At 50.0% G+C, this 27,392-nt stretch overlaps 1 protein-coding gene across 1 annotated transcript in view; it reads left to right on the top strand.

Moving 5' to 3' along the window:
* ZMAT4 (zinc finger matrin-type 4) overlaps positions 1–25,347 on the top strand; it is a 51,931-nt gene extending 26,584 nt beyond the window's left edge. Inside the window, exons 4-7 of the mRNA XM_065651577.1 lie at positions 3,430–3,586; positions 8,270–8,497; positions 16,097–16,193; positions 22,611–25,347. Coding sequence (XP_065507649.1) covers positions 3,430–3,586; positions 8,270–8,497; positions 16,097–16,193; positions 22,611–22,626 — 498 coding nt within the window. The 3' untranslated portion in view covers positions 22,627–25,347. The remainder of the gene's footprint in view (positions 1–3,429; positions 3,587–8,269; positions 8,498–16,096; positions 16,194–22,610) is intronic.
* Positions 25,348–27,392: the final 2,045 nt, after the last annotated feature.

Here is a 27,392-nt window from a genome sequence, read left to right as displayed (position 1 = left end):
CGCCCCTTAATTAACTTAAGACTGGCTTTTCTTCAGAGGACATGTAGGTCCTAAGATGCTGCAAGACTTACCGAGCGTTTCGGATTTAGATGGCTGCAAACTGGCACTTGCTCTTTGCTTGTACCATGAGAGAAAACAGGCTCTAAAATGGCAGTGGTCTACATTTCAGACAGAGCGTTACAGAAAATAGCTCTTTAGCAGCAACACCTTCATGTGCAGAAAATTAACTCAAATTTAGAAGGTACTTTGCAGTGCCTTGAGTGCTGTGTTTTATATTGCTATATTTCAAGGGTTTGTATAATCTTTTCTTCTCAGTAAAACCTGGGGAATGAAGACAGCAGATTGGTATCTGTGGGATAAAATCCCTTACTTTTCTGAGGATTGCTTAAGGAACATCCAGCAAAGGACTGCAACTGCCTGGTCCTGTATGAGGATTATGCCTTTTAGCAGCTTGTTAACAGGCATCTGAATAACTGAAGTTAATTCTGTTGGATGTTCAAGACTTGCTTTGAAGTTTATAATATTACAAAAAGAAGCTCTCTAAATTAGGCTGGCTTGGCACAGCTATGGAGTGGGGGAAGACGAGCAATGTCAGCACTGAGAAATGGATGCTTTACCTCCCAGCCCGTGGTGTGTTTTGTTGTGCTGCAGTTTATGCGAGGCCATTCACCCCTGTCAGTGCTGCAGCTCCACAAAGGTCAGCGAGACGGGATCAGCTGGAGAAGATTGCAAAGACAAATGGTAGAAATATTCCTCGCGCATCAGCTGGCTTTATGCAGCATGGGGTTAGAGAGTTTCTTGTGTGGATTTTACGGAAACTAAATTGAGATGTTAGTGCCTGTTCATTGCTGCTGCTTTAGACCGAGCTGGGCGCGGGAGCAAGGGAAGTGGCAAGGACGGAGGAGAGCAAAGGGGGGCACAGAGCATCCCTGGGGATGCAGGAGGGCAAATGGGGGCGCAGAGCATCCCTGGGGATGCAGGAGGGCAAATGGGGGTGCAGAGCATCCCTGGGGATGCAGGAGGGCAAATGGGGGTGCAGAGCATCCCTGGGGATGCAGGAGGGCAAATGGGGGCGCAGAGCATCCCTGGGGATGCAGGAGAGCAAAGCGGGGCGCAGAGCATCCCTGGGGACGCAGGAGGGCAAATGGGGGTGCAGAGCATCCCTGGGGACGCAGGAGGGCAAATGGGGGCACAGAGCATCCCTGGGGATGCAGGAGGGCAAATGGGGGCGCAGAGCATCCCTGGGGATGCAGGAGGGCAAATGGGGGCACAGAGCATCCCTGGGGATGCAGGAGAGCAAAGCAGGGCGCAGAGCATCCCTGGGGACGCAGGAGGGCAAATGGGGGCGCAGAGCATCCCTGGGGATGCAGGAGGGCAAATGGGGGCGCAGAGCATCCCTGGGGACGCAGGAGGGCAAATGGGGGCGCAGAGCATCCCTGGGGATGCAGGAGAGCAAAGGGGGTGCAGAGCATCCCTGGGGATGCAGGAGAGCAAAGGGGGGCGCAGAGCATCCCTGGGGATGCAGGAGGGCAAATGGGGGTGCAGAGCATCCCTGGGGACGCAGGAGGGCAAATGGGGGTGCAGAGCATCCCTGGGGACGCAGGAGGGCAAATGGGGGTGCAGAGCATCCCTGGGGACGCAGGAGGGCACACGGAGCATCCTGAGCAAGAAGCAATGTTATTTTACCAGCTGGCTGCACAATCCTGTCAACGCGGTGTCATCCAACAGGTGACAAAAGATACCCAGGTCAGGTTCCCCCCAGCCCGTCTGGTTACAGGTAAAACAGCCGCTGACAAATGAGAAGGCATAATTACCCTTCAGGGCTGGATCAGCCTCGAGCGCCCGGGCAGCTCCGTGCAGGGAGTTTGGGTGCTGGAGGGAAGGGAGCAATTCTACAGACTTGGGTAAATGCTTCGTAACACTCAAGCCCAAGCATCTCCTTAATTTTTTTAAATATTTTTTTTTTAACTGCAGTCTGTCTGTGAAAGTAGGTTGGAAAGGAGAAAATGTCGCCGAGGAGCAGACCAGGCAGAGGGAGAGACCCTGGTGTGTAAACACCGGAGTGTATCAGCTTTTCAAACGAGCTCTGTTGGAGGCTCTTTATGTGTTACCACCGCTGATGATCAATAGAGTCTGGGAATTTTTTACTCTGCTCTTAACTTTCAAGTGATTTCCCTTTGAAGACATAAAATATCTTGAGAGAAACCTATTTAAAAGAAGTGCAAATTATACTCAGAACAGTACTTATCACCTCTTGAGATTTCTCCCTAAGGTTTAAGTTGATTTATAGTTAACAACAACAAAAAAGTGATGAAAATCAGTCTTTTTTGTAATTGTGCTTATTTTAGGGGAGAAAATAACCTTAAATAGTGGGTTGGACATCGACTGTGTGGTTGGTTTGCTCTCTCAGGTATTGCAGAGCCCCTCGCTTGCCCTTGGTTCTGAACATGGATGTGACATCTGCAAAAGGGCAGCTGGATTCTGGACTGCACCTGACTTTCCCTTGGCCTCTGTGCCACCGTTTCCAGCTGTGCGATGTCCTTTGCACAGGGGTGCAGCTCCGCGAGTGCCGGAATCTTTGCAGGATGCATTTATGGCTTGTTGTGAAATGAAGACGGCAGCTTCTACAGCAGACTTATTTTCTGTTTTGACTGTATAACAGCAGTTGGAATACTTGCTTAAAAAAAAAGGCAAAATAAAGCATGCACTCCTGTCTCCAGATGGCTCGTCACTGGAGGGAGCTTTGCCCTGGCACAGGGGCTGGTTCTGACCATCTTGTCCAGGGAAGGAGAGCGATGCTAACTACCTGCACGCAGCGGGTCCTTTCCTGGCTTTGGAAAGGTCTCGCTCTGCACAGAGGAGTATTTTCAAAAGTGATCATTTATAAATTGTGCTCAGTGGCCAACACAACGTACTGAGATCTTTGGAAAGGCAAGACCGTGCATATATGGCCCTAAATGTGATTACCATTTCCTTTGTGGAATGGATTGAATAATTCATTGCGATTAATGGTGCAAATGGTGCAAATTTTCCCCTGCTTATTTGCTAGTTGTACACTTACCCTGGTATCCGTGGAAGCTGTTTTTTCATAAGCACTTGCTGGCAGCAGCAATCGTGTTTTGCTGACAGACGTTCAGCCCAGGGGCTGTTGGTGAGCTCTTCTCCCAAGACTGGAGACAATATTCTCATTAAATTGGGATTTACTTGTAAAAATAAAGATGCAGCCAGTAGTACCTGTGAGGAACAGCCGCTGCCATCCCAGGGCGAGCAGGGCTGGGAGCAGCAGCGAGTCTGGGGGGACAAGGGAGGGAAAGCCCGTGGGAACCACGACCTCGGCGTAACAACCTGCATCCTCTCTCTTCTTTCTCCGCATCTGTGCTTGGTGGGCTTATACGCCTCTTTTTTGTCTGTGTTCTTGTCTCCACCCAGGGCAGTGATGGTGACTCGGTGGATAAGAACAAATGCTGCACGCTTTGTAACATGTCCTTTACCTCAGCAGTGGTGGCCGAGTCGCATTACCAAGGGAAAATCCACGCCAAAAGGTTAAAACTGTTGCTAGGTGAACAGCCAGCACTAAAGGCCACAGGTAGGTCCGGAGGCAGCGCTGGACGGGAGGGTTGGCGGGGATGGGCAGGATGGCCGAGCGGTGGAGAACGGCAGCAGCTCCTCGTTTGCGGTGCTGCCGTAACGACCTCCGCACGCTGCCGATGCCGTTTTTTCTGCTCTGCTCCGCACATCGGTGCTGGGTCGGCCAGGGCCGCCCTGCGTGCGAGCGCCGCAGCGCTGGCTCTGCGCCGCTGGAGGGTTTGGCTCGGTGAAAATGATCCCTCCTCTGGGCACGAGCATCCAAACCTCGCTTTAATTACCAAAAGTTATTAGACAGCTCGGCCAATACGTTTCATAAACTTTTTGTGTTACTGTACAGAACAGAATATCATTTTCTTTTACCTTAGAGGGAAATCTAGTCTTTAAACGCTGTTGGATCGATTGTCTTTTGATTTTTTCCCAGATGGGTATTCATTCTGTGATTCCGATGATGCGAGCCTATTAACTTTCACATCTAAAACGTCAAATGTTGGAATCAGATATTTTAACCATCTTATTGTCTGCTTAACTAAAAAGTCCCTGCAATATACCGTGCAACAAAACTTCCTCTGTGCTCACCAGGCCAGAGGATGCTCAAACAAAATATTCCTCCTGCTAACTGGGCAGTGCTCCTGCTGGCAGGTGCGTTTCACTATTACTACTGGTGACACTTCGGTCAGATGAGAACAGAAATTTAGCTGTGCATTTTACATCCTTCCTACCACAATGCGCATAAACCCTAGATGTGATTAAATAAGGGGGGGCTGGCTCTCTGCATGTGTTTTTGTTGCTTTTTGACTTTCCAGGCTGTAGATGCTGATGCATAGAACATCACTTGTCCTTTACCAGGACTGGCTTGGGAAATGTTGTCGCCTTTGCCTGAGGGAACACAGGAGTCACGTTAGATGGTGGTTACCTGTTTCAACGGAGGAGCGTGGTCTCGGAGGGCGCAGACTCTGTGTGTTTTTCTCATTTTTCCATCGTCTGGCAGAGGCTCTGGGTGAGCTGCGCCACGTGCTCTGAGCGCGATGGGCTCTCGCGCTGAGTGATCGCTGGGAAAGAGGAACTCAAGGGCTCCTCAGCTCGCCCAGACATTTGATCTGGAAGATGGAGCTGAGCCGCAGGAATTCATTAATAAGCACCTCCTTGCTCTCCAGTAGTTCTCAGAAATGTGCCCTTTGGACACAGTGCTTCTCTGGGCTTCCTGCAGAGTCACCCAGCATTTTTCCACTGGATTTCCCTCGCAGTCCTTCACGGCTGGCACGGGGGAGCTTTGAGTCTCTCAGAGCCTCAGGTGCTCTGGTGCTCAGGGTCCTGGAGCCGACCGCGGCCGCCCTGGGCGTGCTGGGTGCTCCGGGGGTGGCCCGTCCCGGGGGTGTCACACGTGTCTGTGACGCGGCGTGGGGCCGGTTCCTAGTGTGGGGTCTGTGTTCCAGGTGTGCTGAAATGGCTTTCAGGTCTGGCTGCAGAACCTGCCCAGCTGGAGTCTGCTGCTGTCCCACGGGTGTCTGCTGAAGAAAACGGAATTTCCCCAGTTCCCTGTTGTCGTGGCTCCGTTACTTTCTTCTTCTTATGCTCAGTTCCCAGTTCCTGGAGAGTGGCAATGATAAAAAGTTCGGTGCCATTTAAATGCAGCTATGAATAAAAAGCTTTGCATGCAAGAAATAAGTCAAATGTTAGTTCATTGCCAGAGTACTAAAGTGTTTCTAACTTTATATTTTGCTTCTTGCAGCAAAGTAAGACTTTCTCACTTCCCTCCCACAGCAAAAGCGAACGTAAGGCAGACTGTCATGAGCTATTTAGCATTTTGAAATACTTGAAATAGTCAAACTAGCAGCTTTTATGTTTGTGTTTTAGATGGAGAAACATTTTTAACATTTGACATTTTGTGAGTGTTTATTATTAATTTTCGTGTCGCTGCTCAGGGAATGACGGTGTTTTCTGTTCTGTAGTAGTTATGTAGTGCATATCAAAATGATAAATCCACCTTTGTGGAGAAGTCAGCTTTCATCTGTTTCTCTTCGGGAGGATTTGGAAGATATGGGATGTTTTCATTAATTGCCAGGCTGGGTTCAGCACGCCTTAGGACTGGTGGTAGTTGTAAGCGGAGCCCAAGGATTGTGGCTTTACCAGAGAAGAGTTTGCATTGTGTGTGCTCAGAGTAAATCCCGCTGCGGGGAGCAGCTGTGGGCAGAGGGTCTGTGCAGGGTCTGTGCCGCGGGGGCTGCAGCCGTGGGGCCGGGGAAATTCGGGTGCTGGGGGGGCCGGGGTGGGTACGGGGGCTCTGGTGGAACCCCCCGAAGCAGGAGCGCGGGTCCCGGGGTGGGGTCGCTCCTGCACGGCGCTTGGGGGAGCACCAGCCGCATCGCGGGGCTGGATGCGCAGCCCGGGGCGGCCGCTGCGGCTGATGCTGAGCGGCAGAGGATGCTCAGGCGCGTTTCCCCAGCGAGCAGGAGATGTAGCTCCTGCAGACACCACCAGCTCTGCTGGCTTCAGCCTCCGGCGGCAGATAGCGTAGAAACAAGGAGAAAGCTGACCAAAAGATCTGACAGATTTAACGTATAGCCTGGGGCCTGGAGAGCAGCAAGTCAAATCTATCACAGAGCTCATGGGCTGCCGTAATACCCGGGTATTTATACTGGTCCAAATGCGCAGTCCCAGTGCCCTGTCTGTGCCCTGGAGCTGCTCAGCATCTCCGGGTCCCCGCAGCGTCTCTGCATGGGGCAGCTCTGGACAGCAGCACTTTCCTGCAGGGGGGTCCTTGGAGGTGGTCACAAAAATACATGAGCGATAGGCAAGCTACGCCTGCTTTTCATGAGTCAAGCACATGCAAAGCGCATCTTAGTTTGGCCGGGCAATATTGCTGTTTCCTGGTTTTCTCCTCAACCGCTGTGTGTCGGCCCTGGCTCTGCTCTCTGGTGTAATTGCACTGCTCGTGTCACAGGCACCTTGGAGGGGCTGGGGGTGCATTTCTCGTGCTGGAATTGTAGGTGTCATTTTTAGGAGCAAAATACAGCCGGGTTCCTCCTGAGCCCGCCTGCTGCCCACCAGCTCTGCCGGAGCCGGGACGTGTCCGAGCCCCGCGCTGCACCGGGCATCGCGCCCGAGCAAAAACGTTTTCCTGTTGGCGTCGTGCTGGGTTCGTACCGAGGTGGCTGGTGGAGGGCGGGCAGAGATCAGGCGGTGGAATCCTCTGGTGGGGAAACGAATCCAAACGAGCGGGCGGTGTGTGAGACAGCAGAACGAGGAGAAGAAATATCTTCTGCAGGAGCCAATTGTGTAATCGCTTTATTAACTAATCCCCCAAAGGCTCGTTTTTCTCGTGCCGGTGGCAGCAGCAGCGGCGAGGAGACTCTTGTGCAGGTGTTTCTGCAGAGGTGGCCCGGGAGGGGGTGATGCTGCCTCCACCGCCCTCCCGGCATCACACTCGGATACCTTGCCAGGTGTCATCAAAAACAATAGCAGCTTATAAACCCTTGGAAATGGATAAGGTTGTTAGTAACATTATAGGTAAGATACAATTTCCTTGAGGAAAGTTAATAGACATCCATCCTGAGCAGGTCAGCAGAAGATTTGCAGCAATATTAACTTTCCTGAGCCCCAGAGACAATCATAGAGGGCTTCAGTTTTAATTACATGCCTAAATATATCCCTGTTTTGCTCAGTGTTGCCGTCCCCGTATCAGACACCGAGGTGGGTCTGTCACTTGCCAGCCTGTGCTCGTCAGAGCTCAGCTGGGACAGCACGGAGCCTCGTGATCAAAGCTCCTCTTCACCCCTTTAAAATGTGCCTATTCTTGTATTGTGGAGAGAGTAGTTTGTTAATTATTTAGACAGCAGATATTTCATCTGGAAAAGAAAGCCACATAAAAGGGAATTTTTCAATGAGGTGTGATAATTAAGTGCTAGTAATTTTATATTTTTGTATCCGAATATTATCTGAGCTTTATTTTACTTCAAACTTTTTTTCCATAGGTTTGTGATTTCTGTTGTACGAAGTAGGAAAACTCTGGCAAACAAGGTGCAGCTCCGTTGTGTAAATACTACTTACCCATTTTTCTTTGAAATTATTTGGGGATAATGTTTGTGTTCCCAGGTGGCCTCCTGGTGAATCTGAAGGGGTATGAGATTAAATTAAGGTCGTGGGTTGCTGGCACCTGTCAGTTCTCAATGTGAAGATATTTGAATGAGGAGACTGACTACTGATTTCTTTTTTCATATGTGACGATTTACATTTACTTCAGCTTTCCCTGTTCTTTCTGAGACTAAATAAATTGAAAAATAAGAATCTTGAGATAATGATAAATCTGTCTCTCTGTCTTGAGAAGTGGATGGCTTTGCATGTTTTGTTTATTTTCCACTGGCAATTTTTCCTGGAAGTAGCAATTTCCGCAGGAGAAGTTGAGCAGGTTTAGTCCCAGCAGCGCTAAGCCCTGTAACTGCAACGCCAGCATCCTCCTTCCCCAGCCAGTGAAAAGCAGGTAGCTGAGGAACAGTCCTGTGCTGTCCTTTCGTGCTGCTTTTTTTTAATGAGAAGTGGCGTTTTTCTGAGCAGGACCATCCAAAATATCCAGTGGGACGCTGTTGCTGCTGCTCGTTGTTCCCTGTGTCTAACGTGGGCTCTGCCGTTCCCAGATAGTAGCACCAGCCTGGGAAAGCTGACGTGGGAACGTTTCCCTCCGCAGAAACCAGCCTGGGCTCCCTGAAGCAGCCGCACGCGGACAGTCCCGCGGTGGTACCGGCCGCGCACCCGCGGCGAGACTCGGACCGGTACTGCCAGCTCTGCGCCGCCTGGTTCAACAACCCGCTCATGGCGCAGCAGCACTACGACGGCAAGAAGCACAAGAAGAACGCGGCCAGGGCCGACCTCCTGGAGCAGCTGGGGAAGACGCTGGACCTGGGCGAGCTGCGAGGTGAGAACCGGGGCCGGCCACGCGGTGACCGCGGTGACGCCGCTCGCGCCCGCTGCCATCACCGTTCCTCTGTGCAGGGGAGACCGTGATGCTCTTAGTGCTTCGTGAGGTTCCTGCTACCATAAAAACAACCACCAAAAAATCCCCTCCTCTAAGGTGACACACTGCAGTTTTAGCAGCATCCTCTAAAAGTTGTTTCCTCGGTATTTCTTTTGCCTCTTCCTAAAATAGTGCCTTCCATTAGCACACGCTTTGGTCCTCCAGCAAACGTGGAGCATCCCTGGGAGCTGAGAGAGGAGAATGCAGCTCGGCCCGCGGGGCCATGGGGACGTTTGCTGGAGGCAGAGCACCCCCCGCAGCTCCCCGGCTCTCCCTCCTGATTTAATTAGTGCTTGTAAAACGCCGCAATGGCCCTGGGTCAGCCGCAGGAAAGAGAAACGAGAATTTGCCATGGGCATGTTGAACACAAGCTTTCTGTGTTCCTGCTGCAGGGAGAGCAGCCAGGTGTCTGTCCATCCCGGCTCCACTCTGGCACCCACAGGGCCACCCAGATTTGGGAATGCACCCCTCTGGGATCCCCCTCGTGTGGAGCCGCAGCCGTGGCCCCCGAGCATCCCCAGTCCCTCCCAGTCCCCCCAGTCGCAGCCAAAGGCTCCATCACGCTGTGCCTGCTGATGGAGATGTGCTAATTTATACAACGCGAGATGCGGCTGAGATCTGAACAAAGCACCTTTTTAGTGTAGAGGTGTAATTACAGGAGGAGAGGAACGAGCCTCCTGTTGAAATTTTTCTCTGGGGTCTTGGTTATAATCCGGTATGCACACAATGTATTTGACTGCAGTAGGCTGAGGAAAAAGTGCAGGTTTGATTTTCAAAACCACGCGGGAGAAGTCTGGTTTGCCAGCAAGACATTGCATTAACATTTTAAAATACCTTTTTTCTCCCCGCTTAACGAAATAATTTTCCTTTAAATACTAATGTCTATGCAGTATATTGTGCATTTCTTGATTTCAGATAAACCTTGTAATGGTTATCCAGATCCTTCGTGTGCTACCTAGTGTGACTCACAATGCCATAAATTATTCATGTGGCTGAGTCACTGCCCGCTGTTGAAAACCTGCAGGAAAGAAAACCTGGGACAAAAACATGGAAGGGCTTAGTACTTTGAACTGTGCCAAGCTCCGGAGTGGCTGAGGATGTTGTTAACTGTAAATAAATCAATTGTGAAGTGTTTTTATTCATTTAGCTTCTGCTTAGGAGAGTTGAGATTGGAGGACTTTACATCAGCCTGTTGGTTCTGTGTGTGGCTGGGGTTTGCAGGGGAATTTGGCGTGTCCAGGGGTGCAGAGCCGTGTGTGGCTGTGCACATCTCTCCCCAGGTATGGGGTTCGCAGGTAAATACGGCGTTGAGCTGTGAGGCTGGAGCAGATCCCTAGAGGTGCATAAGGCAGATCTCTGCAACAGGCAGCACAGAATGAGATCTGCCTTCTGTCCGAGAAACGGCCTTAGCTTGGCAGATAAAGTCATGTCTGACTTCAGGGGTATGACAGCGGTGGTGGCTCAGAGGTACCCAGGGCGGTCTGTCCCAGGTTGTCAGTGAAGTCTTGTCTGACCTCGCCGTTTGGTGATGGACGGCACGTGGTGGGATCACAGCCCTGCGCTCTCCTCACCCTGTGCTGGCTTTGCTACCTTGGTATTCGATAGAATGCAAACTCATTTCCTTTCCCCGCTACCCCTGTGGCTTCTCCCATCACAACTTAAATGTTAATTCTATTTTGACTCCTGTGAGAGATGAACATTTGATGCATTGTGTGAGCCTGGAACAGGCAGTGTGGGTTGAAGTAAAACATTCCAGCAGCCTTTGATGTTTTGATAATGGTTATAATAAAATATTTATTGATAAATATGAATGTGTATTTGGAGAAATAAGAATAGAGATATATTTTTGGACAAGTGATATTTATAGGAAACAAAAGCATTGATTCTTCTTGCCAAGTGTTCATCCTGCAATTTTGAAGCCTTATTTTCTTCTCAGAAATGAGAAAGAGGAGGAAAAAAAAAAGGAAACAGAAACCTCAGTAACAGCACCATTTCTCTGTATTGAGTTAAAGCTGCAAACAAGTGAGTGCACAGTGACAGAGTCCACAGGCTTTGGCCGGGAGGACGGGGCTTTGCAGGTTATGTGTCCATGTGGGGTCCAGCCTGTTCTCTGAGAGGCTTCGTGCAGTTTTCTGCAACCACACGGTCCAGGACCCCCGGCTCGTCTGAGGGCACATGGACATACCCTGACCGAAGGATAAATGAGGTTTTTTCCCACAGAGCCGCCTCCTCTCGCTGCGCCCCAGCCTGTCCTGGAGCAGATCATAAAAAGACAAAAGCTGGTGGGTTGTGGTAACAAGCCCGGAATTCTGGGCTCTTCCCCGACAGCTCGTGCCAGTTCAGCAACACGGAGCAGAAGCGGCTCCGTCTGGCAGCTCTCGCCCCCCGCAGCCCGTGCCGGGCTGATGGCAAATCGCGATTTTGCTCCGTCAGGTCACATTTCACCAGTTCGACTTCACGCCTGGCGTTACCCGTTGCTGAGCTCTCTGCCTGCCTCCCCTAGCGCGGGTGGGCTCTGCGGGGACAGAGACCGCACGACACAGGCTGCCCAGTCTCGTTCATGGGGGGTTTAATTAACACGGGACTCTGCTTATTGCTGGCGCTGAGGCAAAGCCCTGCAGCCAGATGCTCTCTCTTTGAAGGCTGGTCTGGGCTTCATTATGCAGATTCAGTGTGTCCTTTCCTTTTCTGTATGTGCACCGTTGAATGAACAAAATGTGCAGAAGACTTAATAATGTTCAGACAGACCCTCCTTCATCTCGTCGGTGTTTATAACCTGCACTCAGTGCCTTTGTGCGTGACAGCAAACAGCTTGCCAGGGCACCTTGGGCTCTCTTTGATGCCTGACAGCAAAATGTGAATTTTCTGTAGTGATAGAGACAGATCCAGGGCCAGCCTTGTGTCCCTGGAGCTGATTAGACAGGATCCTGCGACCCGCAGGAACATGAGTTTTCTTTCTGGGGCGCTTTTTCCCTGGTGAACACGAAAAGCATCAGGCCCTGGAGCAGGTGCCTCTTGAGGGATTATACTGGGAATACCTAAAGTAAAATACAGCAGCCTCTGCAGTAAAGCAGGATGGGGCTGGGTGCACAGGGATGTTGTCACCTGAAGCGTTTGTGTTTTCAGGTAAATTGCCGTAGTTGCATGTGCTATCTTGAAAAATCAGGCAAAGAGCTGAGTTTCGTTTTCCTTCTCAGCTCATAATTTCTTTGTATGCCTTATAAATACTTTTTGTTCTGTGCTGTCACTTCTGGTTAGTAAAAAGCGATTTAACAAGTACTCCCCTGGAGTGTGTTTTAATGCATTTTATGCAGAATGACATTAATGACTTTACTTGTTAATATTTTATTTAATGGATATAGGAGCACATTCAATTTTACATGAATGCACGTCATGATGCAGGGGAAGGAATGCTGATATGTGTGAGGCAGCAAGAGCAGCTGTGAGTACAGACAGGGCAGCGTTTCCCAGCACAGGCGGCTCTGCTGGGACCTCCCTCCTCTCTGCCGGGCTCACACTCGCCTCCAACGCGCTTTGCTTGGGCGCATTTCATCAAACCCTGGTCTCAGCCAAGCCTTGGTGAGCTCCACTGAGACCAAATACTGTTAGATTTGGTATTCTGGAGGTGACTGCCTGTGGTTTCATCCTGCAGTTTATCTGAGCCTGGTTTCCTTTCTCCGGGTCTCATTTTGGTGGAGTTCATGTCACACTCGAGATTTCCCTGTACGAGTCTGTCTCGGGATGCCGGATTTCAGCTGTAACTCTAATCGCTGGTGGCGTTTCCACCTACACAAGTAATTAAGATTCAATAAGGCTGCCGTTAATGTATGCTGTTAAATTAGCTGCTGAGCATTAGAACCGTATTACCTTAGAGCGTTACCAGTTTCTGACACGCTCCGTCCCGCTCTCCGTGTGGTCCCAGGGCCGGTGTGCAGCGCGGTGCCGTCGCGGCCCCCGTGTCACCCTGCGCGGCCGTTCCTGTCCCCTCCCCTGAACCTGTGTGGCTTCTGATGACTATTGGCTTAACAAAGGGAACAGGAGCTTTACGTCGGGCCAAATTCTTAGGTGAGAAATGTATGAGGCGTTTGAGAAAAGTGGGACTGTTAGTGTAGCTGGTGTCTGAAGTCCGAGAAAAGAAAAGTGATTTTCTGGGAGTCTGTAGGTACAGCTGGGGAGTGGTAAGTGTGTATATGGCCTGTGCAGTTAATTGTGGCAAGCATAAACTGATCTAATTTGAGAATGCCATATATTGCTTGTTCTAAAAGAATTGTTTAAACAATTTCTGCAAAAAAATAACACTGTGGAAAGTGAAAAGAGACTATTGCATGATGCATTAAAACTGTTCCTAAAGAGCACAGCAGCCCATAGTAAGAATCCCACAACTCTGGTATTTTGAAGAAGAGCCCTTCAATTAAGCTTGAAACGGTCTGTTGAGATCTTGGTGGAAGTGAATCAGTGCAAAGAAGAAACCTGACTGCAGAGACTCTAAATTTGCAATTCCCTTTTTTCTAGGAGGACAGGACAGAAATTACTTTAGCATCAGTGTTTTACTGTAACGCCGATGTACGTGTAATGCCAGTGATGCTAATGCAGTCTGTGATGCCAAGGGAATTATTAGGATGTTAAAATACAAAAGAGAGGAGGAGAGAAGAAACCGCTCTCTGATGCTCAGTATAGTAAGGGAGACAACAGCATCAGAGGACTGGGAACACTTAAATCTGCATTTAAATGCTCAATTATGTCAGGTTTTGCCCTACATACTGGGGTAAGAGCCCTCCGGTTGCCGTCTCGCAATGTCCAGAAGGGAAACAGGCATTTAATGTACATCGAACCGCACTCCGTCTTTTCTGTGAAAACATGTTAGATGAGGCAGAGAAGTGACTGTTTCTGTAATTCTGCTCTAAAATCGCTGTACTATTTTCCCAAGGTGAAAGAATAATGGAGATAAATTGTAGGTAGGCTGCCGGGAGGAGAGGAGAGAGCCCCGTCCTGTCCAGGGACGCTGCCACGCTGCGATTTGTACCGACCCTCCCAGGCTTGTTGCCAGGTTTGCTCCTTTTGCAGAAACCAGAAAGTGTTTTGTTTTCCTGCTCTTTGCGCAGGGAAGAAAGGAGAAAGACATCTAAAAAAAAAAAAAAAAAAAGCTTTTGCAGATCTGGAGCAACTTCCCCAGCAGCATCACGTTCTGTGATTGCGAAAGCCATTAAGGAATGTTTAGGGTGGAAACCCATCTAACATTAGCGTGTAAATAATTACTTGATCTATCATGTTGTAAGCAGCCTAATATCCTCTCTAGAGGGAGGGAGGAGTGCGCCAGGGCACTCAGAGTAAATTCTTCAGAAATGGACCAAGCTCTGCCTTTTCCCAGGAAATCTGAACTGACACCATTCAAAAGTAGTACCAGCCACTGCCAGCAGCCACTGGGCAGCACAGTCGCTTGGGAAAAGGCCTTTTCTCCTCCACCTCTGACTCTGCTGCATGTCTGCTGGGCTCCCGGGTTTAGATTTTCAGCTTTTCAGAGGCAGCAAAGTCTTGATTTCCTTGTCCTGCTAAGAACCGAAAATACTCTGAGCCCTAAGTAATTAAATCATAATTCTGAGATGAAAACTGTTAAACGAGTAAGAAATAATTTTCCTTTTTAGCTCAATAAATAGGGTTGAGAATAGTTTTTGCATCTCTCTGGGCATCTCAGGTGACTTTTTTACGTTACCTGGCACTCGGTGGAATGCAGTTTGGAGACGTTTCTGAGTTGCGCACAGAGAACCGTGGCTCTTGTTATCGCGCCCTTGCCGGCAGCGCCTGCCGCTGCAGCCCTGCGGAGCCTCCTGCCCGTGCTCTGTGCAAGCACGCGCTTTGGGTGAATAAATGCCTCGTCTGCACTGGATGTCTCAGAGATGTGAAATTTGATCTCAGCTAAACAGGCAAAGCACAGGCTGATTTTGTGGGGTTTAGTTCTCCAGCTCGGTTGTTTTCCAGTGAATGTGCCAAGAGACAGTTTCTGGGACTTTCCTTATAAATTGCTTTGCAGCTTCTGTTTGAGATGTGTGTGAATCTGCTTAATTGTCTGTGTTTCGCTTCCCTGCAATCTGTGCCCAGTGGCAGAGCAGTGCATTAGGAGGGAGATGCTGTTTAAAGCAGGCACTTCTCCTGTGCAGAGACCCACGGGTGCTGAGTTTTGGGGGGCGGGTGTCTGTTCCGTGGGTCCCGCAGCCCCTTCTGAGGGCGCAGCTCTTGCCCTCCTGTCACCCAGGAGCGGGACGGGCCATGTCCCCGCGTCTGTCGCTCTGGGGGTGTTGGTGTGCTCGGTTTGGTGCTGCTGACACCATTGTCTCTGTTGTGCTGGTGGGAGATGAACCTTGCACACGCGAGTGAGCTGGCACCGCTCAGGGGTCCCGTCCCATCTGCTCCCACGTGAACTTGCTCAGGCAACGGCACTTAGATCGTGTTCTGTGCAACCTGGGTAGCAATAGCATAAAAGGAAGTATCTTTACTTGGAAAATCACTGGTAGCTGTGGCAATCGAATAGCCAATGAAATGGAAAGTAGCAGAGGCAGTTAAGAGACCTGTCAGAAGGTAAAAAACAAACTCCCCAAACCCCCACAAAACAAAACCACCACCAAAAGTTCCTAATAACACTTCTAGTGTGAACCCACTGAGATGTTATTTCTCATTCAGCAGTACTCAGCTGGCCAGCAGCAAGAGCAACAGCTTTATAAATAGCTGTTTGTTATTGTCCCTGCCAAGGGCTAAAATTAGCGAAGCGAGGGCTGCTCTGCGGCCAGGGGCTGCAGACGGGTATTGCAGCCAGGAATAAATCCGTCGGGCAAACGAGCTCCTGGCGCCCAGCTTTGGATGGGCACCGGGTCCCCTGCAGCTCTGACCTCCAGAGGAGCTGCTGGCTTGCAGGGGCTGCGATCAGCAAACACGGCTGTTTGCTTCGGCAGGTGGCGCAGAGTGGGTCCCTTTAGGGGAAAAAATGAATTCCTGGGTGATCTGGCTCCTAAATACACTTGCTCGCTACCAAAAACCAGAGGAATAAGTGGGAGCTCGTGTGCTCGTGGGTCTGAGTGCGATGATGCTGTGAGGAGTCTCAGCAGAGGGATGCGGGCACAGACCTGCGGGGACCGCGGTCTCCTGGAGGGATTTGCCTTTGAACCTGCTCAGTTCCGCTCGGTCTCTGCCACTTAATATTCCTTTAGGCTTCTCTAATGCTAGGATACCCTGGCCTGGGAAAGTAAATAGAAGGGTTACTGTAAAGAGATATGTCTGGGAAACTGCAAATCAATTTGAGATCTGAGTACCTTCCAATTAAGTAGAAGTTTTTGGAGGGAAAGTGGTGTGTTGTGTTTTTTTTTCTTTTCCCCTCACACCCCCTCCTTTCTTCAGCCATTTTCACTCATTTGTACTCTCCAGCTCGTTTTGAATCTGAACAGCATAGTCCAGGCACGAAGGTGTTTTCCCTCCTCTGAGCACAACTAATGACTCCGGGTTCTCTTGCAGGGCTGAAGCGCAGCTACACGTGCAGCGTCTGCAGCGTCACCCTGAACTCCATAGAGCAGTACCACGCGCACCTGAAGGGCTCCAAGCATCAGACCAAGTGCGTATCTTCCTGCTTTTCCCGGTGGCCTGCTGCCTGTCCGTGTCCGCCTAAATGAATATATATATAATAGTGCTTCACACTCTGATAACCCTGCCATCTCTGCGGAGCTCTGGGTGTTTCGCAAGCACAGATACTGGAGGCTCCTCCGTCTGGAGGAAGGCAGGGCTGAGCCCGATGGGCTTCCCTGGTCCCACCGACACAGAGAGCACTACTTGCTCTTAATTCCCTGCCCGTCATGCCGTGCCCCGCCGACATCCCGCTGTCAGCTCACTGCGCTTTCCACGCGGCTGCTGCATTTCGCTGCTGGAGCTTTGTCCTGGTTTCCTGGGCTTTTGCCGCAGACTCTGGGTTCACACAGCTGGGACGGGGGAATCGTGAAGCTGCAGATGTCCCGGGGACAAGGGCTCCTGCTGAGAGGTGAGCTGTGTTCGGGGATGTTCTGCTTTCCTGAGCATCTTCCTCCTCTCCTGCAGACCCCTCCTCAAGCCTCTCATACCCTGGCTGAGGACATGGGGAAGGGTTTGCTGTCCCTCCCCACTGAGACATGGCAGAGGATGCTGTGGAACCCAAACAGCTGCCCATGCTCTCCCGGAACTGAGCAGCGCCTGCTGCTTTGGGATGGAGGAAGAAGAAATGGGCAGCAGTGACCAGAGACATTAACGATGTCTGGTCCTGATGCCACAGGCATTTGTGCTTAATGATACCAAGTTTGCAGCTTCTTTCATGTGCTAAACCTCAGAAGAGACACTGGGAGTGCAATGAGATTAGGTGTTTTCAAGTGAAAATGTTTATGTTGTGATTTAGAGCAATTACGTATTACCCAACTTTGGGAGTTCAGGGGAGTCTGCTCTGCCAGTTAGTACAAATTATTAAAATGAAGTGATAAAGATACATGGTACCAGAAAGTAGATTAATGAACTAATCTCTCTTAATACACTTACATGTGAGCTTTGAGAACCGTTTCAGGCTGGTGCACTCAGGACTGCCCAGATTAGAAGAGGGATATAAAAGGTTCATTAGTTACTGAAACTCTTCAGGTGGCTTTATGGGCAGGCGGAAAGGTGGGGCAGGATGATCAGAACCAGCAATAAGTACTAATATCTAGTTTTGCTTAAGCTACCACAGGATAAACGCAGACCTTTCCCAACGGATGTGAGACCTTCAAAGATTCCTGGGATTATTCACGTTAGCTCTATCCTATTTATTCAGGGAGCATTTGAACATCTTCCAAATGCCCCCCGTCCTGGACCTGGGCGTGTAGGTGCGTTCAGGACCGAGAGCAGTCGGGGTGTGCTGCCTGGGCACGGAGCTGCCGTTGGTCCTTCCCCCGCCAGTCCTCCCTGTTTGCATTATTATTGCTGTTGTTGCTGCTGGTATTGTTGCAAAAGATAAAGGAGTTCATTCCAAATTGGAGCAGCCTGATGGACGGGAAATAGAGATGTGCAGAAAAGATGTGCTACTTCTTTTCAGTGTTGGGAGAATACCTCACATCCTCTGTTTTATACCCACACCTTCTGCTTTTGTTGTGCAGTCGCCTGCAATTAGCAGTGTCATCTCCACACTTAGACAATTCTGCAGAAATTCCTTTTGCATTTATTGCTTTCCCAAATGATTTCTTCCAACTTGCTCTGCCAAAATTTGCAAAGACTAAGGATCTTTCTGCTTTATCTCCCATTCTGTAGCTGGAGTAGGAGCCTAACGAGGAGTATATTCGCTGCAGAGCTCGGGATTGAAGGGAATATCTGGGTAGGAGTTGAGATGATAATTTAAGGACCTTCCTCTTTTGCAAATTAATGTTCTTATCAGTCTTTCTAAATTTAGTCTCTTATCATTTATTCGTAATGACTTAAATCTGTTCCCAAGAGATTTTCTTGGGCATTCAGTACAAGAGGAAACAAAGTAATAAATTCAAAAGCAAGTATGTTACAAATGTAATAATGGAATGACAATTAGAGACATTCGTCTGACCAATTTCTGTGGGAAGTTGCTCTGATTATTTTATTTCCTCTGTCCATTGTTCGTTCTTACACAATTTTCTCTGAGGCTCAGTGTTCAGGCGCAGATCCCTCCAGTGCCGGCAGGAACGTGCAGCAGCGCGGGGCAGCTTGGGTCTGTGCACAACAAAAGCTCTGCACACCCTGTAATTAGTACGTAACCGGATTGTACTCTCCTTGTTTAAAGCTGGTTTTGCAACTTCATTGTCCTCTATATGGGACGGAGGGAATGAGTTACCCGTATCTTTTATCCTGAGTTGGTTCTCCCCCATAGTCTATAATGCTGGTTCCAGTGCAAAGGGATGTGCAGCAGAAGCATCACAGGTTTTGACAGAGCTGCAACTGGGTTTTTGTAGCTTTCTATTAGCAATTACCTCTTCTATACAAAGAAAGTTAATTTTGAAATCCAGACCAGGTACTTCTGCTGAGTTTCCACTGCCGCTGTGTCCCAGAGCCAGGCTGGGTGGTGGCACCACCTTGGGGACACAGGCGACAACCTTGGCAAGTGTTTTGCCCATCGGTTTCTGCTGCTCTCATTACTGTTGGTTAGCGTCAAGACTGTCCTCTTCCTTATGACTTGGTTTGAAGCTAGCGGATTGCAGTTGCCAAGGCAACAAAACATTTTATGTAGCTATTATACTTCATAGAATTAAAAAAAAAAAAAAAAAGGAGAAGAATTGTGCTCTGGGTCAGGTTAGCAGGGAGGTGATGGCAGAATGGAAGCTGGTAGCACCAAAAAATACCAGGCAGATGAGTCTTCTCAAAAGCTGCTTTAGTATGAGGAATGAGTCAAGTTGTGGATGTTTATTATAGTTCTTGAGAGCTCTCCAGAGAGCGGCACACAACCACGCCGCTGCCAGAGCTGCTTTAAATAACCCACCGTGCAGCAGCCCTGGAACTGCTGCTCAGCAGGATGCGGTACTGGGAGCTGCATCATGGTACTGGGAGCTCTACCGTGTTACTGGGAGCTCCATCGCGGTACTGGGAGCTCTACCGTGTTACTGGGAGCTGCATCATGGTACTGGGAGCTCTACTGTGGTACTGGGAGCTCCATCGCGGTACTGGGAGCTCCATCGCGGTACTGGGAGCTCTACCGTGTTACTGGGAGCTCCATTGCGGTACTGGGAGCTCTACCGTGTTACTGGGAGCTCCATCGCGGTACTGGGAGCTCTGTTGCTGCTCTGTGCTGGCGCTGGTGCTGCTGGAAGGCTGAAGGTGTCTTGGTTGGTGTTTTGGTGTTGAGTAAAAGATGCAGGAGGAGGTAGCTAATATTGAGCTGGTCCTTATATTTCTGGCCAATGAATGTGCAAAGCAAAATAATGTCTACTGGCTCCCATTCTTTCTCCAGAGAGCAGGTACTTTAATCTGTGTATTTGAAAATAAAGGAAAAATGCATCCTTTTTATAACCCCATCAAGAAGTCAGGAATTGGGGCTAGAGTCAGATACAGAAGAGTATTTCTCTTACGGCATCACAAATCTGGCATCCAGTGTGTTTATGTCGGGGTCAGGCCGTGTTTGTCGTCGCTCTGATGGGAATGTGCATTTGCTGCTTTTCAATGTCTCAGGAAAGCGCAGCTCCGGCTCGGGTGCTGATACACAGCGCTGGTGGCTGCATGCATGGAGCAGGGCTTGAAATTCTGGAACATCTGCAGTGGGGAAGAGCACTGAACATTTAGTTAGGGATTTATGAACTATGTAGAGATGATTGAGTCATTGTTTGACTTGCTTTCCAGAAATAGAAGTGTGGTGTTGCGGTGTTTTTTGGGTTTTTTTAATCTCCCCTTCTCCCTTCCCGCTCCCCCCGACGAGCAGAAGAGCAGCAGAATGAGGAGCGAGGCGAAGCCAGGTGCCGGTTCCCGTATCGGTGCCCACGGTCAGCACCAGCAGCTCCCCGTGGGGACCAGCGGCAGCTGGAGCCGTGGCTGGTGAGGAGCTGCAGGAGGGAGTGCAGGTTATCTCTGAGATACTGGGAGAGAATCACACGCCAGCCTTGCTCCTCACTGCTTACCGTAGGCTGAAAGAAACAAAACTTCCCTCTTTTCTGGTTTATGGAAACTAGAAGGGTGAAGAAGCACTGCTGAAAGTGATTTGCAGCAAACAACAGAGAATTAACATCCCGGGTAGTTGTGAAAGAAGGCAGAGGAGATTCAGATTCTGTGTCGGAGAAATGCTCCTGCGGAATATTAACTTAGGGCTTTGCACAAACCTCTCTCCTCCTTTAATTAGCAGCACGGGCCGGGGGCTGGGGACTGTGTCCATCACCGTTTGCGGACGATGCTCCGGGGGGTCTGGGGCTGAGGCAGCAACTCGGGGATGAAGGGACCAGAGATGCTGTTGCCAGAGCACCAGAGCTCAGACCCATGGTTGATGTAAGTGCTGTCTCTGGGCTGGCTGCAAACACATCAAACGCTATAATAATGTGCCGGATAGCAAGAGCTGTGGGCTGTCCTGCCGTTCTGCTGGCAGCCCTCGGGGGCTGAGATCCGGCCCTAGTAATTAGGAGTCTGACTATATGGGGATAATGATTCCTGCTTCCATAAAGAAGAATTTTGTCGTCTTGCCTTTATTTTGTCTCTTTGATCAGCCAGACCTCTTTGCCACATCTAGAGCTCACAAATGTATTCTGGGGTTTTATAACCACTCATTTACACATTCATAGATGCTAATACATGTCTAGCTTTCCCTTTCAAAGTCGTGCGTTCTGATTAATTTTAGGATTTTTGCAGAGAGGGGACCCATGCTGCAGCTATCACTGGGGTAAAATCAATTCTGTAGGAATCTAACCGTACCAAAGGAATGCGGTACTGAGTCAAAATGAGTGCCTGTGGGTTGGGAAGGGTCATTTCTCCCTGAAGCTGTTCCGGCACAGCCCCTCGCCCGGTCACTGGGTGCACCCAGGCGCTGAATGTCCTGCTGAGGACGTGGCTGTGGGCTTGGTGCCTGCTGGGTTTTCTTGGTGTGTTTTGGGTTTTTTTTTCTGATCGAGAGCACAGATGTCTAATTGGAATAGAGTATTTATTGACATAAGCTGCTTGGCTATTCAGACATCTGAGCTAATCAAAATATTGTGAATATCGTGCCTGGAGAAATGTCACCCTTCCCCATGGCTGCATTTCCCTATTTTATTCAAGCTATTTAAGAGAGCGTGAACATGTATTTACAGCCCGTGGTGGCAGAAGCAGGTTGCTGGCTGCGGCACCTGTGGTAGCGAACGCAGGGACATGTCCCGCAGCTCTGTCCCCTCCTCGGTGCCGCCGTCCCGGCTCCGGGAGCTTTGGCAGTTCATGACGTGCCAAAAAACAGGAGGTGAGGTAGAGGATGCTCCGGGAGTTCCTGGCCTGACTTAATTTGTGTCGGATTTTATGCAAAATGTTGTTTCCGTTTCCCCCAGATTTTTCCAGCCCCTGGTGCCCAGAGGTTGAGCATCCTCACCCAGAATGAACGCGCAGTTTGATAGAAGGTTTCCAATAAAGTTCAGGAAATGATATTAAATACTTGAATTGTACCATATGCTTTACAACAAAGCCAAATGATTTTGTTCTTACCTTGATGACTGCAACTTTTATTGGTAGCAGTAACAATTTCCATGTGCTTTCTGTAACGCACAGTGGCTGATGCCTTTAGAGTGATAATAACGCCGGAAGATGAATAGTTTATAAAAGGTAGATGGAACTGAAAGGCATTATAATTTGTCATTATTTCAGTTCCAGGGAGCAGCTGAATAATTACACTGCCTATGAAGAGGGAGTGTGTAATACTTTCTCTCGTTATAGGATTAAATTGTCTCCCTTCCCTTTTATTCTAAGTGAAAATAAAGGTATCCCTGATACCTTCTGTTTTGATCATAATTTGAAAGCCCCAGAATGGCTGGTGCAACTTTGTTCTGTGGTGTCAGGTGTGTGGATTAATCATTTTAATGTAAAGCATAAACATTGGACTGATTTCTCAAAGTGTAAACCTGAGCTCGTCAGCTCTTGCTGAAAGAGAAATTCCTCATTGGTCAAAAACGTGGTGAGTTGAAAACAGGCAAGTTTTGCAGGATTTGCCGAGCTCTTCAACAAATTTAAATTGAAGACCTAAAGAAAGTGCACTTGCTTCAAATTGTTACATGAGTTTTCTTTCATAAAATACAAAACTCTCCTTAAAATTTCAAATATGTTTTGGGTAGAAAGAGCTTGTTTATATATTTTTAGAATTGAAGCTTCCTTGTTGCTCACATAAAAAAATGTCTTGGGTCATTAGGAGAACATGTGCAGGTTTGGCCCCGCAGCGGGTGGCCAGGATCCGGGTACCATCCCCAGCGAGGGGGGCGAGATGCTCAGGGGTGCCCGGGTGGAAACGTCCTCCGAGGTGCGGAGGAACCCGCTCTGAACGGGGACGGCGCGGGGGAGTCACTTCTGCTCCGTTTCTGTCTTGCAGCCTGAAGAACCAGTAGTGGTTCAACAGCCGAGACGAGGGAACTCCGAGGATGCTGCCGCGGGGAGGGACTGGTCAGCGAGGAGCGGATGCTTTCTTGGACAGTGATCCTGTGTGGATTCGATAATTAACATGTAACTAACCTCCGCTTTGGACAAATACATGGATTTTTTTTTTTTTAATTTTGTGGTGAGTTAAAATATTTCAATGGATTTTTTTACCCTTTCAAGATAATATTTATTCAGCACAGAGTCTAGAGTATGATAACTATCCTGTAAATACAGCACTTAATCGTCACTTATCTTCAGAGACAGTGGAAACAAAATATTTTACTTTTTCATATTTATTCTTAGATTTCTCCCAAGAGTATAAAATTATTCTATCACATTATCCATGATAGTGATGTAATCAGTCTTCAACCAGAAATAAACATGCTTTCTTCACCTTCTCCAGCATGGTTTCTGTCAACACATAAAGAGCAGCAAAAAATGAATCACAGGGATTGCATAACGGATGAATTTTTTTTCCTTTCCTCTTTGTCTTCAGAGAAACAAATGGTTCACTGAGCAAAGAGAACTAAAATGAACGTGTAAAACCCTTTTCCTACCAGTAGGATTCCTACAGGCTGGAGGGAAGCTGTTGGCTTTATCATCTTTGCTGATGCAAACTCAAGGCCAGACGCGTGCCTGGAGCAGGCGGCCATCGTCCGGGGATGCAGCCATCGTCCCCGGAGCAGAGCATCATCCGGGGATGCAGCCATCGTCCCCGGAGCAGAGCATCGTCCCCGGAGCAGCCATCGTCCCCGGAGCAGCACATCGTCCCCAGAGCAGAGCATCGGACCCAGAGCAGAGCATCGTCCCCGGAGCAGAGCATCGGACCCAGAGCAGAACATCATCCCCGGAGCAGAACTTCGTCCCCAGAGCAGAACATCATCCGGGGATGCAGCCATCGTCCCCGGAGCAGAGCATCGTCCCCGGAGCAGAACGTCATCCCCAGAGCAGAGCATCGTCCCCGGAGCAGAGCATCGGACCCAGAGCAGAGCATCGTCCCCGGAGCAGAGCATCGTCCCCGGAGCAGAACATCGTCCCCGGAGCAGAACTTCGTCCCCGGAGCAGAACTTCGTCCCCAGAGCAGAACATCGTCCGGGGATGCAGCCATCGTCCCCGGAGCAGAGCATCGTCCCCGGAGCAGAGCATCGGACCCAGAGCAGAGCATCGTCCCCAGAGCAGAACTTCGTCCCCGGAGCAGAACATCGTCCCCGGAGCAGAGCATCGTCCCTGGAGCAGAACGTCGTCCCCAGAGCAGCACATCGTCCCCGGAGCAGGCAGCAGTCCCGGAGAGCTGCGGGAAGGACGGCGGGACCAAGCTGGCGGCAGTGGCTGCGCTTGCTGGGTTGGTGACCTGCGCAGCTGCAGGGAGCGGCGATGGGGACAGCGGCGAGGCGGCGCGCGGAGGCTGCTTTCAGGACACCAAGGCTGAACCACCGCATGTCCCCAGAGCTGCCCAGCGCCACGGCAGCGTGAGCCCTCGCCAGCGTCTGGGCTCCGCACCGCCTTACCAGCGCTGCCGTACTGGTGAGTGTTGAATTAGGGCAGAAATCCCCTGGGGACGGAGATTCCGGTGCTCTGGGGTGGCGGCCCCTGCCGATGGCAGCCCCGTGCTGCCTCCCCAGCCGCTCGCTGCCGGCACTGCCAGCATGGCGTGGGCCCAAAGGCTTTAAATGCACCAGGACACCCCGCGTGCTGCAGTCGTATCGCGGCGTGAGAGCCGGGGCACTCGGCAGGGACAGGGACGGGAGGAGCGTGTTGGGGACCCCCTGGTGCTGGGTGTCCCCGGCTGCCCCTCTCGCTGCGGTCCTGGTGATGGCTCCACAGGGGCCCAGGGGCCGGGACGGTGGCTGGAGCGTCCTTGCTCTCAGGGAGGAAAAAACTAAAGGATCTGAAGGGAAAAAAAATTGGCCAAAACCCACTTTTCTGGTCCACGAGAAACAGCGTTTGTGCCGACCCCGGCTGGGTCCTGGTCTGCAGAGGTCTGGTGCTCGTCTGTAGGGAAGATGCTTATTCCTCCCTGGCTTTGGGGGGACCAGGAACAAAAGTAACTCTGTCCACTGGAAAGAGGGAACTCACAAAGATTTTAGTTTTTCTACTGCAGTCAGCACAAAGAGACCAGGTTTCTTACCTAACCCACTGCAATGCAAATTGCTGCAATAAACAGCATCCAGTTTCACGCAGGGACTATGAGCGATGCAAACCAAACCTCGCGGTGCCCTGTAACACAGACTGGGTGAGTGCACTTTGCATGCTGAGAACCTGCCTTGTGAATGCTGCTACAGATGAAGCACCACTTTTTTAAAGAGCAATCTCGTCGGGTTTGTATGTGTAGTAGCACAAGTCTTCTGAGACTGTGGCCATTTGCCTGCTCCTGCATCTCTGAAATAACAGGCTTTGACATCTCCTTTCTGTGCACGCTCGGCTAGAGGCTCTGGTGTCTTTGGAAGTGAGCGGTGATGTGTCCGGATCCAGCAGTTCATTTGCCAGGAACCCCGGCAAGGTGTAAATCCACTTCTCCAGCATCTCAAGGAAGAGCAGTGACCTGCTGCTACTGGCTCTGCATCGGGGAAACTTTTCATTTAATCCACAGCTCACCACCGTGGCCTGCAGGTTTGTGAATTTTCTGCCAAGTGAACAAATCGTATATAGGTGATTAATCTGTGTCCTCCATCTGCTTCTCTCCACCTTAATAAACCAAAGCAAAGTGTATTGCTCTGCATTTTGGTGTTGAGTAGCACTCTGTGGGTCGGATGAGCGTGACCCCTGGAAAACTGCAGGTGTGATGCAAATGTGATATTTCCCTCCACCTTGCTCCGTAATATTGCTGGGGAGGAGAGTGGGAACCCACAGAGCTCGTCCCTTCAGCGCTCTCACCTCTTCACTGACTTTTGCTGATTTCATGTTATGCGTTTAGAAATATTTTACATACAAGCGGGGTAACTGGTGTGCCTCTCTTTGCATGTGCTCCCATCTGCAGTCCCTGCACTGTTTTCATCCAGACTGCATTGCAGGAGAGCTCAGGGCTCCTGCACCCCCAGCTTCCTCCCGCACGAAGGCTCGGGGCGGAGGGGAGGTGCCTGCCCGTGGAGTTACCCTGCACGGTGCTCCAGGTCTGTCCTGGGCAGCACACCCGCCGGCAGCAGCTCGTTTCCTCGCTAAGGGGATCTGAACCGAGTGGGAGCAGAGACCTTTGCTCATCCGCATCCCAGAGATGGCCCGAGCTTGCAGGAGCTGTAGCCCCAGGCTGTGCTTGTGCCCTCATCTGGTGAAGGGAAGGGTCAGATGTGCTGCAGAATCTAATTGTTTACTCTCTGGGGACAGTAAAAGATACTGAAGGAGCTCTGTATGGTTAATTTGTGCTCTTGCATCAATGCCTTTCATGTGTGGAGGAGAATGGGTTGTTCACAGCTGAGTGGGCATCTCCTTAGGTTTCGTAGCTGTGGGGCTGTTTCGTTTATTGTGTTTTGGGTAATGACAAGACACCAGTGTTTCTGAAGCTAAACTGCCTCTTTATAGAGATAATGATTTACGGAAATAGGGCATATCATTCATGCGTGCACAGCTTTTTTTTGAGCCTCCTTCCCCCCAAATTCTTCCTGCGGCCTGTGCGTCTTCCCCTGGGCTGCACCCAGGGTGCTGCAGAGGCGATTTTGTCAGGAGAGGAAAAAAAATAATCTAACTTGTGTGCTCAAGTAATCGCCACAAGCTAATTGCAGCAAATTAATTACAGCACAAACACAACTTCTTTCCCTAGGCAGGTGTGTCGGTAGCTCTGGTGCTGCTGCAGCGAGCGGGGTGGCTCAGCCCGTACGTGGCTGGGTGTCCTGCCCTGGCTGGGATGGTCCCATGTCCCACAGCCCCGGTGAGCAGGTGACACGTGGGGTGGGCAGGAGCTGCCCCATCACATCCCCTGCTCCATCCCATCGCAAACTCAAGCAACTAAATCAGCGCAAGATTTGCATTTGTTGCCAACAATTGTCCTGGTCCAGTCAATCAGGCTTTGGTCCTGAAATCCTTCTAATCTCTTGCTTTTCCTAAGTTCATTAGGCCTTCAAAGCAAGACATAAAAAGACAAATCTCCTAGTGGGAAGTTGACAATCCCTGCAGAAATGCCTCCAGATCGCATGCTCTGCTCTGCTGCCGAGGCTGGTACAGCACCCCAGGCTGAAACGCTGTGCGCAGATCTATTAGAGATCTTTGAAAATGGATGCAGCACAACCATTGCGTCCCACAAGGTTACTTTAAACTGAAGGGTGAAACCATTTGCATATATTTTCTTCATTTAAAAAAGCCCCCAAACATGCAGAACATCTACGTTACAGAACCTAATTTTGTCTGTTCTGGCCAAATGTTTTCCCAGCTTAAAATTCTGTACGAGGCATTCTGTAAAGAAAGTAAATCTCAATAACTGTCAGCCTGGTTGTGCCTTGCCGCACACACACTTCTAAGGAGCAGTGCTAACTGGGATGCTGCTGGCACTGGGAGACAGCAGAAAGTGCGATTATTAACACCCAAACTGTAATCTTTTTGGCATGTTTCATTGGAGTTCTGTAGCACATACTGATACAGTTCTTCGGGGTCTGGTGCAATCTGTTAGGTGATGTTTCAGGAGGTGAGACGCTAACTTTTCTGTAGTGTGTTATGCTCAGACATAATACAGCACAAATAATACATGTTTTTTAACTGGCTGCTTGTGCTAAGGCGATAGAGCTCTATGGCAACAGTGTGTAAAGTG

This window comes from Caloenas nicobarica, chromosome 25 (genome assembly GCF_036013445.1).
Source record: "Caloenas nicobarica isolate bCalNic1 chromosome 25, bCalNic1.hap1, whole genome shotgun sequence".
Classification (NCBI taxonomy): Eukaryota; Metazoa; Chordata; class Aves; order Columbiformes; family Columbidae; genus Caloenas; species Caloenas nicobarica.
This window is presented reverse-complemented; position numbering and strand designations above follow the sequence as displayed.